At 52.4% G+C, this 15708-nt stretch overlaps 1 protein-coding gene across 1 annotated transcript in view; it reads right to left on the reverse strand.

Annotated features, from left to right (window-relative positions):
* Window positions 1-332: 332 nt before the first annotated feature.
* Fam20c (FAM20C golgi associated secretory pathway kinase) overlaps window positions 333-15708 on the reverse strand; it is a 48854-nt gene continuing 33478 nt past the window's right edge. The window contains exons 4-10 of the mRNA XM_045143638.1: window positions 13631-13723; window positions 11370-11485; window positions 3874-4054; window positions 3152-3261; window positions 2938-3019; window positions 2321-2380; window positions 333-1299 (exon numbers count right to left, since the gene is read on the reverse strand). Coding sequence (XP_044999573.1) covers window positions 1050-1299; window positions 2321-2380; window positions 2938-3019; window positions 3152-3261; window positions 3874-4054; window positions 11370-11485; window positions 13631-13723 — 892 coding nt within the window. The 3' untranslated portion in view covers window positions 333-1049. The remainder of the gene's footprint in view (window positions 1300-2320; window positions 2381-2937; window positions 3020-3151; window positions 3262-3873; window positions 4055-11369; window positions 11486-13630; window positions 13724-15708) is intronic.

Raw genomic sequence — 15708 nt, forward strand, 5'->3', positions numbered from 1 at the left:
TTGTATTGTTGCTCTGGAGACTAGAAGGGGTCTGGCCGATCATACGCTAGGTCATGATTCCCCAAAGGACACAACTTACCGTGGCTGAGTCCCCAGGCAGGGGAGGCAAATGGACCACAGAATGACAAATTGGGAATGCCTGTAACAGCAGCAGGTCCCAACATTTGGGACTATGAGTCAACAGTGCAGAGATCTGTGGCAAGCCTCCCCCACTGCCCTCTTTTGGAACATGATTCCCTTGTAGCCCCAGCAGACCACAGACTCAGGGCTACGTGGGCATCATGAGAGCTGGGCCTTGGCCGCATCAGGCCCTGCCCCAGAGAGCCATGCAATATGGTTGCAGTATCTTTATTGCACATTCACCTCACTGCAAACTATTTCGCACAAATGCTGCAAGGTTGACCTACTGCTATCAGGCTATGAGCCCTGAATGGTGCATTTGCACCCACTGTTGAGAGGAAAACCAAGGGCAGATGGTGACCACCACCAGCTGGGAATTTCTGGCCGCTGCATGGCAGCAGACAAGTGGATAGCTGGTTGTTTACACCTGAGACCCACACGCGGGAACCCACATGTTCATACACATGATGTCCACCAGGGCCTCCCTATCCCAGCCTCTGGGTTCAGGGCTCCCCAGAGAGGGGAGCTGGAGTTATTATTGCAATTGAAGTCCAGAACGTGATGGCGTTATTGGAGGGGCTGGCTGGGAGGGCGGCCCTCACGTTAGCAGGAAGCGTTCTGTGGTCTGTGTGAGCGGCTCTCCACTTACGCAGGTGCACCGCATCTAAATATAAAACGGTGAGTAAGTGTCCTGTCCCCTGTAGGAAGGATGAAATGCCTCCTGCTGCCTCTGTGTCGTGAGTCCGTGTTGCATCGTCTGACCTATGCTGGACCCAGAGGCCCAAGAGTGCCAGTTGGAGCCATGAGGGAGACTTCATGCTCACACCGCAGATCGCCACGTGGGGACGCTCGGTCCTGACTCTGAATTCACTGAATTCACACAAGGCTTGTGAAGCTGCACCCTCCTTCCTTGTGGGCAGCGCACGTCACTACCTCTTGGTGGAGGCTCTGTGCTCAGCGTCAAGGTCATCCTCCACCACGCTATGCAGCCCGTCCTTCTCGATGCAGTCACGTACAACCTGCAGCACAATGCGCAGCCGCCGGTCCAGGGCCTCCAGGTGGAGCTGGTAGAGCACAGGGGCCACCTTGTCCCGCTGCAGAGACTCAGCCATCAACAGGCTCAGCTTGTGCTCCTCCCGGGCCAGAAGCTGCAGCCGCAGGTATGTGGACTGCCTGATCCTGTGGGGAGAGGGCGGATGGTGTCACTGTGGGGAAGGAACGGGGCTTGCGCAGAGACAGATGTCAGCTCATGCGAGACAGAGACAGAAACAGAGATGCGGAGAGAAGACAGAGAGCTGGGCAAAGACACAGACATAAAGAGAACTGACAAAGGCCTCACAGGCACGGAGAGCCAGACATGGTCAGAAGCGGACAGGGACATGAAGACAGTTTAAAATCATATAGAGACAGAGACAAATACATGGGAACAGACCAAGCCAGAGACATGGACTGACAGAGACACAGAGAAGACAGAAGCATGGAAAGGTAGAGACTGAGGTATGGAGACAGACCAAGACATGCGGACAGACATGGAGAGGCAGAAATACAGACATGAAGAAACAGAGTCAAAGACATACATAAAGACATGAAATCAGGGACGGACAGAAAGACCCACACACACATAGCGAGAGTGAGAGAAACAGCCAGGTTCAAGACTGCGGGCCTTACATGATGAAGTTACATGGAATTTTCTGAGCCTGTGTGCTCAGTGAGTCAGGCACAATTATTCTGAAGGGACAAATGGCAGGACTGAGGGCAGATGGACAGACCCAGCACCAGACTGGCTGCCCACCTGGGGGCACTGTCTCTACTCAGCTGGCCTATAGGCCTAGGCAAGTGTGTTCTGTGTCTCTTGAGGGTGGCGCAAACCTTTCCGCCCCAAAGCTGGTGATCAGTCATGAAAGGAGAGGATGGCTTTAAGAAACCTTGGAAGATTCCCAGAATAGGTCTGAGAGCCTTGGCCAGGATACCAGGACACCTGGGTCCAGACTCAACCTGCCTTGGGCCCTGGGGTCTCACAGAGCCCTTATGGGGCGGGAGGCAGCTAGGTTAGGGCTCAGGGAGGAGCCGAGGCGGGTGGAGACCACTGGCTGTGGGCCGGGGCCTTGGGCGGTGGGCGTGTGTGAGCAGGCGGCAGGCTCTGAGGCCTCTGGTGACGATGGCTGGAGCGCACGGGGCGGCGAGGGCCTGGGGCTCGCACCTGCAGCACTGCCGTAGAGGCACCAGAATGGAGAGCTCGTCGTGTGAGTACTTCCCGAACCTGTGGAAGGAAGGCACAGTGGTTAGGGCCCTGAGTGGCTGGGTCACGAGGCTGGGCAATGCGTCAGTCTCAGACCGGGCGGGGTCCCAGCCCCTCGCCTGGGTCGGGCTCAGCTCGTGGTAAACCCGCGGTGATGTCTCTCCAGGCCCGTGACCACGAAGAAACCATCTGCACGACGTTCCACGCCAGTGGGTGTCTTCCTTTTGAGGTGCAGGTTGCCCTGCCTTGTTAATCAAGAATTGCCTTCTCCCAAGGGGGAGCTGTCTGCTTCTCAGTCTTTCTCTCCTGGGCAGCAGCCTGCCTGTCCTCAGTGTCCCCAGGGCAACAGGCAGATACAACAGGACACACCGCACAAGTTTGCTGCCAATACCCACCGAAGACCTCCACCTCTCTGTTTACAGGTGCCATGTTCCACCCCTGGCCCCACCTCTCAAGAGGTCATTGGCTTTTAGGCTGTCCCTCCCCACCGAGGGCCTGCTTCTGGGGCAGGGCCAGCCTGGGCTCACACAAGCCAGAACGGCCAGCTCATCAGGGTCTGTGGGGGTGAGAGGACCCACCCACGCCCGTTGTCCAAGTGGATGATAAACGTCTCGTTCCCGAACTTCTCAAAGGTCTCGTAGTGGTGGCGGTCCATGTTCCCTGTGGGGACAAACACAAACGCTCACAGGCCTCCGCTGCGCAGGGCTTCAGGAGCGCAGCAGCCCAATAGGTCAGCCCCTCCTCAGGCCTAGTCCTGTGATCCCAGCTGCCCGCTCAGCCCACGAGACATACCCATGAGAAAATCAAAGATGGTCATGTCCATGATGTCCAGGATGCGGTGGCCGCTGTCGTAGGGTGGCGTCTGCTTCACCTCCTCACAGTAGTCAGGGTCCACTTCCCACCTGCAGGGAGCCAGGGGCAGACTGAGGCAGCCTTCTCTGGGTGAAACCTGAGGCCCAGGCCAGATTCTAGGGGCTAGCTGGCTCGGGAGGGCATGGGGCCAGTAGGTTCATGCTTTGCAAGGATGACTTGCAGAGGGAATGGAGCATCTGCAGAGGGACCTGCCTTGGGAGGGGATGCGACGTCGCCTGGAGGAGTAGGGACCAGGAGATGGTGAAGAGCAGGCCTGGAGAAACCTCAGCGGGGTGCTGGGATCCCGTAGGGATTCACCGTTAAGACCCAATGCTTGCACATTATTAGTCTTGGCGGACAGAACAGGGGATGTGTCTTCTGGATGGGGCGGAGCGGGGCAAGAGCAAAGCCAAACTCAAACACTGAGGAGCTAGCTGTGTTCTGAGGGACAGTCTTCTTGAAATTCTGATAGGAACCTCCTAAGCGATCTGGTCACATTGGCTGTCACTGTCTCATGCATCAAAGAGCTGGCTTTGCACTTGTTCCTGCTGCTTCTTCCTGTCCCTTGGCTGTGGGCTACTGACCCCCCGCCCCGGGGCGTCGCGGTCTCGGCTGCAGTGCGGGCACAGACCGGTCCCCAGCGTGTGGGCACGCCCACTCACTCTGCCTTCTTGCGCTTGTGGTAGGAACGGCGCCAGGGGTTTCGCCACGTCTTCCTCTTGGCCAGGGACAGGTCGGGCAGGAAGGCTGCTAGGGATCCCTCAATCTGGTCGGGCCTCCCACACAGGGCATGCTCCGTGGAGCAGTAGTAGGAACACTCCCCATAGAAGCAGATGTTGTTGGCTAGCGACAGACAAAGACCCAATTAGCCACAGCTGTTTCCAGCAACACCGGCCACACTGCCCCCACGGGCCCTGCTGTCCTCTTCCCGCCTTCCTCCCAGGCTCTGCCTGGCCTTGTGATTAGCATTTCTCACAGGTTGGCCTCCCCACATGGTCTGTTATCACCCCCAATGTGGCACCCCAGAGAACAGCTTGTTTTTGGATCCAGAGGCAAGAGCTGGATCCAGTCCTTTCCCTTCTCACCATCAAGAGTCCAAACCTAGTGTGGAATTTCTAGGTTTTGTGTCCAGTAGCCCCATTCTGCAGAATGATTCATGAAGAGCGAGACTGGAGAAAATTTTCAGTCACAGGTGGGAAGGATCAGAGAATGCTTCCAATTCAACCAGGAAAAGAGCCCGATTAATATTTAAGCAGGCTCAATGGATTTTCTTCCAAAGAAGAAACTCAAGTGGCTACAGAGCTCACAGGATGAGGCCCAGGATATCCGTCGTTTAGGAAATGCAGAGGGAGGCCTCCGTGAAATGCCATCTCGCCCTCTTTGTGACCAAAGGGCCAGTGGTGATAAATACTACTGAGGCAGTTTAGGGTGAATGTGCCCCCAAAGTCAAAAGCAGGAATGTCTTTAGGTCTATGCTCACAGTCTCCACTTTGCTAGAGATCAGAAAAGAATCTGGCTTCTCCTTATCTCTTGCCTAAAGGAGTTCCCTAGACCTGTTTTGCCATGAACAACCTGAGCCTCTCCCTGGGAAGGAGCACTCCAGGAAGGTTTAGATCTGATCCTGACATTAAAGTTGGTTAAGCTCAGCCCTAAAACTTGACATCATGGCTGTTTAGCTCAGCCTCCATTCAGAATCTATAAATGACCCCAACTTGGATCACAGGCTGGGCTTTACCTCCCCCCCCCACCCCCCACTCACCTCCCTGATGGTAGGGGCTCTGTGTACTTCCTCCTCTTTTCTTCTCTTAATCTAACAAGGTCTCTAAACCTTACTCTCTTGTCTATGCATTCTTAATTCTTTAAATTCCTAAGACAAGAGTCTGGGCTATGTTAAATTTCTTGGTATGTTAGCATATTGGTCTGACAAGAACCCCCAAATTCCCATTTCAGATGAAGGAGTTAGAGCACCAGAACTCTGGTGGGGGTACCCGAGGGGCAGGTGTTCAGAAAAACTGCCTGGTGGGTTACTGGAGGGTGAGGTGTAGAGGCGTCCCTGACCCAGCCATTGCACGCCCGACGTTCTACACCCCAGAGAAGTGGATGGCGCTGCCAGTGGGAGCTCGCAACAAAGAGACACCGCAGATGCCAGCTACGCAATGCTGGATAGGTGACAGAAAAGCAAGTTTTTCTTTTTCTCTTTCTTTTTTCTTCTTTCTCCTTCTTTTTTTCTTCCTCGCTTCCTCCCCTCCTCTTTTCCTTGTCTTTTTGGTCAGAGTCTCATGTAGCCGAGGCTTGCCTCAAACTCCCTACATAGGCAAGGATAACCTCAACTGCTGTTACTCTTGTATCCACCTCCAGTGAGTGCAGATGATGTGCCATCAAGCCCAGTTTATGCCTGCTGGGGACAGAGCCCAGGGCTTGTGCATGCTCTCTACCCACTGAACTGTATCCCCACGCCCCCAAGCCCAATTTCCACACAAGATATCATTCAACATCAAAAGGAATTAAGTATGGATCCCACTGCCCTGCTGCTTCACGGAAAAGCTGTGAGGACCCGAAGCTTCAGTGAGGGAAACAAGAAAAGGCCACCTGGGTGTGGCTCCACCCGTAAGATCCACCAGAACCACGGACCACGTAGACATGGACACTTGGTTCTCAGCAGCTGAGAGGGGAGTTCTGACTGTCTGCCAACAGGCGCAGGGCTTTTGGGTGGTGTGAATGTTCTGGATTTGTATGGCAGTAAAGATTGTTCAGTATCATGAATATAATACCATAAGGTAAACTTTAAAATTATGTAGTGGTACATACCTATAATCCCAGCACTTGGAGAAAGGAGAAGTTCAAGGCTGGACTCAGCTACATGAGACTTTATCTCAAAAACGCGAATTTTATGAGATAGGTATTATATCTTAGAAGAGTTAAAAATAATAAGCTTCCTCCTTTGTAAGAACCAGGTTCATGGGCTTATAGCCAGGCCCTGTATCATCCCAGCTGTGCAGGCCCATGTACTGGCTCAATCTATGCTTGATACCCTAAGTCACTGTCTGGAGGGGGAAGCCTGTGGAACCCTAGGGTATGGAACTCCACGGAAGAATGTCACGGCGCAACGTGAGGCCCTCACTGCTACCCTGGCACCTTCTCACTTACAGCCAGTGTCCTGACACGGGGCTTCCTCACTGCCCTGAGCATTCAGGCTGAGCCTGTGGGCTCATGTGGGTCAGAACACAAAACCTGCCCAGCACATCCAGGTCCTGAAGACCTGTAGAGACTTGGAACAGAAGGAACTAGGGGACTGGCTAAGGGGAAATCTGGAGGGGGGAGGCAGCCGTAACTACAGACACACAAGTCCTGGCTGGCCTGGTTCCCCAGCCGCCCTCTGCTTTCCCCTCCCGCCTCTGACCAGCACTGGTAATTATGATGGGAATGATCAAAGAGAGATCAACCTCCACTGGTTTTAGGCACTTACGTTTAACTGCTGCTTCCAGGCGGTGAAGCAGTCCCAGCAAGGCAACAGCTCCATTTCCAGGAGGAAATCTCTCTCTGATCTCTCACTGGCAGAGCCATGAAGTTAAGACAGCTCGGCCTCCCCTCCAGCCCTGTCTACGCGGAGCTTGTGTGCTAGCGTGTCCAGAGGGGTGCACCTCACAACCCTGTTGCCGCCTCATCACACTTGGTTTTACAGAGGCGTGGGTGGGGGACAGGCTCTGGAAGCTGAGGTTCATTTTCCTGCTGTGTGGCCTGGGTGATGCCCGCACATGTCTGGGCTCAGCTACTCCCTTTACAGTGCAGGCTAAGGCCCTCTGAAGAGCCCCAGTGACAAGAATCTCCCAGGGGAATGGCACAGGCAGAGCTGAGATACCCGCCCAGTACTTGGAGTCGGTGGAGTTTAGAGAAGAGAGGAGTTCATTGGAATGCTAATGAAAACAGAGGCTGAGAAAGCCATGATCCCACCAGGCCAAAGAGTTTGCCTCTTTGAGCACTGTGCCCCTAGTTTCTTGGGCCTGGCCTCCACCAGATGCCACCGATGAAGGATTACTTCATGGATATGAGAGGCCAGAGTGGCCAAGAGATGGATCTCAGGGGGAGTCACCTGTGAACACAGGGTGCTATGTTCACACAAGGGACATAGTAGAAATGTGTCTCTCGGGTGCTCCGACTACCATCAGAAGACTTAGGTTGAAACTCAACACACATTTGAGCTGAATACAATCTGTGGACAGGCCCTATGTCCACCTGCCTAACTCAGGCAATGGAAAATCTGCTTTAACAAAAATCAAAGCCAGTCTATACCTTGGAGGGATGGCCTGTGGAAGAGAAGGCCACACAAACATGACCAACTTGCAGAATGCACAGACTGGGCAGAGATGATAGGGGTAGATGTGATATGCTCATAGAAATGTATGGAGAGAGCATAGTGTGTGTTTCATAGAGCTGGGGGCTTCAGAAATCTTGACCTGCTTCTTGCAGCTATGTAGTCCTGGGGCCACTAAACTATTCTCTCTGAACTCAGGCTGGAGAGATGGCTTAGTGGCTAAGGTGTTTGCCTGCAAAGCCAAAGGATCTCGGTTCGATCCTCTAGGACCCAAGTAAGCCAAATACATAAGGGGGCCACATGCGCCTGGAATTCATTTGCAGTGGCTAGAGGCCCTGGCGTGCCCATGCTCTCTCCCCTCTCACTCCCTCTTTCTCTGTATCAAATAAATAAATAAAAATAAAACATATTTAACAGGAAATCATCTGAACTCAATTTCTCCTTCTGTCATATACACTTGGGCCAGGAGGCCTCTGAAGGCAGCTTGTCTGGGCTCAGAGAAGGGCTTTGATCTGCTGCCTTCCTATGGTGGCCTCAGGTTCCGAGGCTCACCCACCTGCAAGGATGGGGGGTGTTCCTCCACGTTGAACCCAGAGCAGAGCTGCTCAGAGGCAGAAGGGCATCTACAGTAACAAGCCTTTTCTGGCTGCACCGGCTCTGGAGCAGCAGTGATGGGTCTAGAAGTGCAAGCAGAGCAAAAAGAATTGTGGTGAATCCAAACACACTGGGCTTTCCAAAGAGACGAAAGCTGTCTCTCAGACCCTGGGCTTCCAGGGAAACCAGCTGTCTGGAAGATGACGGAGCATTGTGGTTGGCGGGAGATAAAGCAACTCAAGGAAACCACCCCGGGAGCTCCGGCCAGCCAGGACACTGACAACCCCAGCTGGTTTCAGTGTGGCTGTCACAGCTGCAGCTCCACTGCGACCTGACAAATGACAGTCATCACTGCAGGGGAACCCGTGGGATATGCAGGGTGACCAGCAGTCCCCTGCTGAGGACTGGAGGCATCCCAGGGCCAGCTAACCTGGGTCAAGGAGGACATGAAAGAATCAACTTATCTGCTTCGATGAACATATAACTATGTTTGTTTGTAAAAACAAACCACAAAACAAGAAAAACCAGAGGCTAGGAAGATGGCTCAGAGGATAAAGTGCTCACTTATACGTTGTGGCGTGCGCGCGCGCGCGCGCACACACACACACACACACACACACACACACACAAAGTCATAGTCAGGAAGCAGGAGATAGGAAGCAATGACGTGTCCAGGTGCCGCCGGTGGTGGCTCAGCCACAGCGCACGGCTGGAGGGAGAGGTGGCTAGTCCCTGTGGGCACAGCCTGAGGCTGGGGAGCCCAGGAAGTGGGTTCTAGGAATGGAGGAGGAATGGCATCAGGGCTTCACACTGACCCCTGTAGCTGAGCCAGTGAGGGGCCCAGGTGGGGATTCCAGAGGTTCTCGGCTGAGGCCCGTTCTAGCCCTTGGAGAAGATGTTCCTGTCCATGGTGCAGGCCACTTGGTGGGCTCAAGTGACCATAAGCAACGTGTTCCCAGCACTGGGATGGCACTGGCCCAGAGCCACAGGCTTTTCCAGCTCTCAAAGGCCAGTGATGGGGCGGGGCAGGCACTGGAGACAAAGGAATGAGGAATACTTTCTCCTCTTCACAGAGGGTTTTGTTCTGTTTTTTTTTTTTTTCTCTCATTAATGGATCTGAGAGGAAGAAACGTTAGATAGTGAAAATGGAACCACGTGTTTCCATTCTGACAGATTTATGAATGTAGTTAAGAAAAGAGCTTTGAGTATTGATCTGGAAATCTACAAGGGACGGGCTTTTAGGTCAGGCTTTTATATGCCTGAAAATGTGGAGACACAGCTAATCAAGGCCTTAATTAGATTTATCTTCACAAATTAGAGCTGGGAGGCACAGCTGAGACGGTCCAGCTTGCACCACGGGGAGGGTGTCTCTCCTAGCCAGCCGGCACTGCGCCTTCATTCTGCATTGCAGGGGTGGCCAGGGTCCCCAGCACCTTCAAGGATACACTGTTGGTGGAAGGTGCACTCCAAAGCCCTGGTAGGTAGCGGGGGGATTAGGCATGGGCACCTTGCTGCAGGCCTGGTCCAAGGAGGAGCTCAGAGAATGGACGGGCCAGCGGACTCTGCAGCTCCAGGTTCGAAGCTTCCAGATCGACGAGTAAGGAGAATATGGCTCGTGCTTCCATGCGCATGTGGGGTTCAGGGTAAATTATTTTAAAAATGTTTTATATATTTGGGAGAGAGAGAGAAAGAGGGAGAAAGAATGGGTGCACCAGGGCCTCTAGCCACTGCAAATGAATTCCAGACACTTGCACCACCTTGTGTATCTGGCTTTACCTGGGTACTGGGAAATTGAACCTGGGTTCTTAAGCTTCACAGGCAAGTGTCTTAACTGCTAGGCCATCTCTCCAGCCCCATAGTGTAGATTCTTCAAGTCTCATCAATGTGAACACCCCGGTCAAGACACAGGGTGGCAATCCTCAGAGCATCAGGAATTGGGAAGCTGTAACTCACAGCTAGCTGCTCCATCTGGCATCAGTAGGCAAGGGTCGGACTGTGTGTGCTGGGATCTAGGGAGGCTTGGGAGAGCATGGCTTCCAAGGCCAGACTATTGGAAAGGTCCTCCCAGAGAGGCCAGAAGATTTAAAAATAGAGAGTAAGCCAGGTGTGACAGCGTAAGCCTGTCATTCCGGCACTTTGAGGTCAGGGAGGAAAGATCAAGATTTGGGGGACAGTGTAGGTTACATAGTGAGTTCCTGACCAGGCTGGGCTACAGAGTGAAATGCTATTTTTTAAAAAATATTTTACTTTTATTTATTTATTTGATAGATTTATTTTTATATATGGAGAAAGAGTGAGAGGGAGAAAGAATACGGGCATGCCAGGGCCTTTAGCCACTACAAACAAACTCCATATGCATGCACTACCTTGTGTATCTGGCTTTCTGTGGGTACTAAGGAATTGAACCTGGGTCCTTTGGCCTTGCAGGCAAATGCCTCAACTACTAAGCCATCTCTCCAGCCCTGAAATACTGTTTTAAAACAAACAACAACAACAACAAAAGAAGGGCCAGGGTGATGGTTCAATCAGTAGGTACAGCACTTGCTACACAGATGTCAGGACTTGAGTTCAGACCTTCAGCATCTATGAAAATGCAAGGGGGGTGTGGCATCCCCTATAAGCCTAGCACTTAACAGACAGGGAGACAGGAGCAAGGCAAGCTGAATGGCTGGACTAGCTGAATCGGCCAGTTCTGGGGTCTGACTAGACACCTTATCTCAAGGTGGTGAATAAATTGAGGAACATACCTGATGTTGACCTCCACCCCTCACATGCAGATGGATACATGTGCCCCCCACATGTATGTCCATACCCTTACACATATGAACACACACACACCACTCCTAAAGAACAAATCACCGCCGGGCGTGGCGGCGCACGCCTTTAATCCCAGCACTTGGGAGGCAGAGGTAGGAGGATCGCCGTGAGTTCGAGGCCACCTTGAGACTACATAGTGAATTCCAAGTCAGCCTGAGCCAGAGTGAGACCCTGCCTTGAAAAACCAAAAAAAAAAAAAAAGAACAAATCACCGACCAATAAACACAGTTGGTCATGTTGGCAACACCTCGGTGTGGGCACAGGAAGGGGTCAATAGGAGGGCGCTGTGTCTACAAGGCAGCATACACAGAGCTGGAGGGCACAGCGGAAACAGCAGAATAGATGGGTTCTGCAAAGACTTTTTTTTTCTTTAGAGGAGGCCAAGGTTTCCACCTGAACTAAGCCACGTGAGCCCCACTTCCCGAGCACGGGTACCTGGAGAGACGAAGAAAGTCCTCCACAGCTTCTTGTCTCGCGTCACGTCCCGGATTTCTTTGGTCATGTTGAGCATCCTGCCAGCCACAGGCGGGACTCGGCGGAAGTCCAGGATCCTGATGAGCAAAGGGCAGAGAAGGGAGTCTGCTCGCTGTGGCTGATTCAGACAGCCTGAAGGAGCCACCTACGTTGTCACAGCTCTGGCTCGTTGGCCACTTGTGCCTGGGACCTGAACGCCAGTGCTGGCTGGAGCGCATCTCTGAAGGACCAACGCCTTGATGCTTCATGCGCTGGCATCAGTCTGCCAGGTGTCCCAATATCTAAGCCATACCCTCATTTAAGGACTAAATTTAAAACAAAATTCAATTCAATTAACCACTCATAATGAGGCTCTTTCTGCACGCATCACTGTTTGCTTAAGTAAATGCAGGTGCCCAACGGCAGCTTTTCCTGCTGACACAGGACTTTAATGTGGGTCGTCCTCCATGAAGAGTGGCCAGGCAGGGAGGTACAGCGCAACGTTCCCAGGATCAGAGCCCTGGGCTCCCACAGGATGGCTGCGACAGCATTCTGCCACCTAAGGCTTCATAGCTAGGTCCACCCAAGGAATGACATCATGGCCAGGAGACAACAGTGTCCTTGTCATAGAAAGGTCATTTTCAGAGTTCAGGTAGCTTAGATGGTTGGAAGCCTAGCTTTTGGGATCTCCCTTTCTCCTTGATGGTGTGGGCCAGTGAGCATGCATGGGCACATGCACGTGGAGGCCAGAGGTCAATGTCCATGTATTCGTCAAGCCCTCTCAACCTTGTTCTTTGAGGGGAGGACTCTCTGTGGCCTGGAGCTCACTTATTTAGCTAGACTGCCTCACCGGAAATCCACAGGGATCCCATATCCAGTGCGCCAGGGTTACGGCCACGTAACCACCGCACTGGGCTTTGCTGGGGGTGCTGGGGTCTGAGCTCAGGTCCTCCTGCTTGCGCAAAAGCCAACTGAGCCATCTCCCTAGCTCCTTTGGGGGAGTTTCTGTAAGCTACTGCATCAAATTTTATATATATCTATCATATATCTATATATATCTATATATATAATACATTATATAATTATATAAATATATAACTTACACATATTATATACTTTACATATAAGTGTAATTCTATAAATGTGATATAATTATAATACAATATGCGTATCTATATAATGAGTCTCCTGGGACCCTGCGCTCTACATCCGAGTCACCCTCGTGATCTGGTGACTAAGGACATTTGAGCTGAGATCTGTGTCCAGCCATGGTATAGCTGGGGAGGGCCAGAGAACTGAGCACAAATCCTGGCCTTCTGCCACAGCCTGGGGGAAAGGTCCTTCTGGGACCAAGTCAGCTTTTCAGGGCACAGAATAAAAAGACCCTCTCTCAGGGGTGTCAGCTGCCACCCCCCCACTTTCCCAGGAACACAGGGCCAAGAAGAACCTAAAACAAATCACATTCTGCTAAGTCATGGCTGTCCCTTGGAAGACAGAAGGGTCTTCCATTCATTGTTACCAAAATACCATTTCCTGCAAGAAACCTTCTTGGTCTCAAAGAGAATCCATACCTCATAATTTAAAATCCACAACTCCTAAAACTTCTTCCTCTGTGTACACTTTTGTTTTTCCTTTCTTTCTTTCTTTCTTTGTTTATTTTTATTTATTTATTTATTTGAGAGCGACAGACACAGATAGAAAGACAGAGAGAGGGAGAGAGAGAGAGAGAATGGGCGCGCCAGGGCTTCCAGCCTCTGCAAACGAACTCCAGATGCGTGTGCTCCCTTGTGCATCTGGTTAACGTGGAACCTGGGGAACCGAGCCTCGAACCGGGGTCCTTAGGCTTCACAGGCAAGCGCTGAACCGCTAAGCCATCTCTCCAGCCCTGTTTTTCCTTTCTTCCCAGTGATGTACCACCTGCCCTCTGCCCCTGCTGCTCTGTGCGGAGAACAGAGGGGAATGTCCCCAAGGGCAACAAACACCTCGACGGCAGGGTCAGCTCTGGTTTACGGCGTGGGGCTCTGGACAGTTCTCTCAGGGCTGTTTTCTGGTCTGTAAGGAGGGCGTGTGACAGTCTAACATAGGACACCTATGGTGATCTCATGATAATGGTGGCCACATGGACCCCAGAGCCCAGGCCACATGTCTTCTGGTGGCTGTGCACGCCTAGACCTGAGTGCGCAGTGAGAGCTGGGTACACCTGGCACTGGGTGGCTCTCGGCCGTGTGTAGGAGGGAACTCACCTGTCCAGGTGAAAAGCAGCTATCTCTGCATTGTGCCTCTCATAGTCGGAGAAGTAAAAAAAGTCTGGAGGTGTCTCCTGTTCCCTTGTCTGCCTGGAGAAAACAAGAGGAAATGGAAAAATTGTCACTGAGCCAAGGTCTGGATGGAGTAAGACAGGCCAATGTACGGGTGTAGGCTGGGCCCAAGCAGATCCAGATTTCTAACAGCTCTGCTAAACCACCTGCCAGAGAGTCATTCTTAAGAACTAAATTATAAACTGGGAGCGGTGGCATACGTCTTTAATTCCAGCACTCCGGAGGCAGAGGTAGGAGGATCACGGTGAGTTTTAGACCACCCTGAGACTACATAGTAAATTCCAGGTCAGTCTGGGCTAGAGAGAGACCCTACCTTGAGAAAACAAAACAAAACAAAAAAACAAACAAACGAACTAAATTACATAAGCTTCCAGCTGAACGCATCACTGTTTAAGGTAGTAAGTACATGGGGCTCAGAGTTTATTTGCTTTGCTGAGCTGTCTTCTACGCTCTTGTGTGGCTCCCACCGTGCACCAGCGAGTACACCCGGTGGGGTGGAGACCCAAGGCCACATGCTCCCTCCAGCCCATACTTAGGGATCTCACCAGTTGGGGCCTTAGGTACAGATCTCCCAGGACTGCAATCTTGCGAGTCCTGTCTGTGTCTGTCTGTCCCTATATCATGTGTTTGTCAGCTCAGTACTTAGCATGCTTTGCCATCACCTTTTGCGTGGCGACAGAGGTGGCTGAGCAGGGCAGGTTGTGGCTTCACATTTGCATAGCACGGCCCGGAATTTCTAGTGATCCCCGTGAGACTCCTGTCCCGCCACCCAGGCTGTCTTGTTCACAGCACTTCTGGGTCCAGGCTTCCTGAGGATAGTCCAGGCCCTCCCATCTTGGACAGGGCTCAGGAGGCCCCAGAAGCATTAGCCTAGGTCAGCCAAGGCTATCCAGAAAAGTGCCAGCTAGGCACCTGGGGAGACTGGAGTCCACGCTTCGAGAGGAAAGCGAGGCTGCAGCTGAAGCCCACCCACGTCTGCATCTCTGCTTCGAGTGAACTTGTGTGTATGAAGGTCAGGTCAGTAATCTGTTGTTGCCCACAGTCACAGCCACAAAAGTCCTCTGAGCATTGGGGGTCTCTGTAGACCCATCAGAGGAGCCTCTCATCCAGGGGGAAGTGTCTCCGTAAAATGCCACGAAGCCCTGTCTGTGCTTAGGACCATCTTGAGCTCTCAGGACAGCCGAAGTCCAGCTGTGACAGGAAAGCAGGGCAGCAGGGCTTGCTGGGTGGGAAAGGGACCCTTAGGTCCAGGCAGGCTCCTTCCTCGGACCCAACCTGAACCCACAGGCGCCTGGCCAGCATAGCCTTGGCATCTTCTTCATGCCTGGCTCTGCTTAAGGTCTTCTCTGTGTGTACCCCAGCTTGGCCACTCTTGCTGGGCCCCGACCCTGACGCATTGCACAGTGAGCAAGTGGCAGACAGCCCCAGTAGAAATGGCTTTGACTCTCCTGTCCTGGGCCAGCCAAAGACATGAAGCCACACGCAGGATGGCTTTAAAAGGTCAATGCTGTTCTGTAAGCATCAAACATCTCCATGGGGCTCTTGTAATTCCTGGTTGACACAGAGTTTGACTTCAACCATCTGGTTAACCTATTGTAACCTGGAGTCATATTTGAGGGGCAATGTTTCTGTCATGAAATCTAGATGCACCCAGTCCCTGCTTCCATCCTAGGCCAAACAGATGGGAAGGAACACTTCCTGTCCAGGAGCACAGATAGCACGTCTCCAGGTTTGTGGTGACCACTGTGTGTGACCCCTAAGCCCAAGTCCAAGCCACAGAGGGAAGTTTTAAAGTGAGGTATTAATAGCCTGGCACACGGTGACCACTAAATGTTTGCCAGGTCTACAGCTGCACACGCGAATTGGATGTCCACCAGATGCTTCAGGGTGGCCCTAAGTGACACAGAACAGACCTTGGGGAACTGAGGTAGCCACCTGGGCCTAGGGTGGCTACTGTGGGTCCATGCATGGCTAGGATGGGATGCGAAGTTCCACCCACCTGA

The sequence above is a fragment of the Jaculus jaculus genome, chromosome 2 (genome assembly GCF_020740685.1).
Source record: "Jaculus jaculus isolate mJacJac1 chromosome 2, mJacJac1.mat.Y.cur, whole genome shotgun sequence".
NCBI classification, from domain to species: Eukaryota; Metazoa; Chordata; class Mammalia; order Rodentia; family Dipodidae; genus Jaculus; species Jaculus jaculus.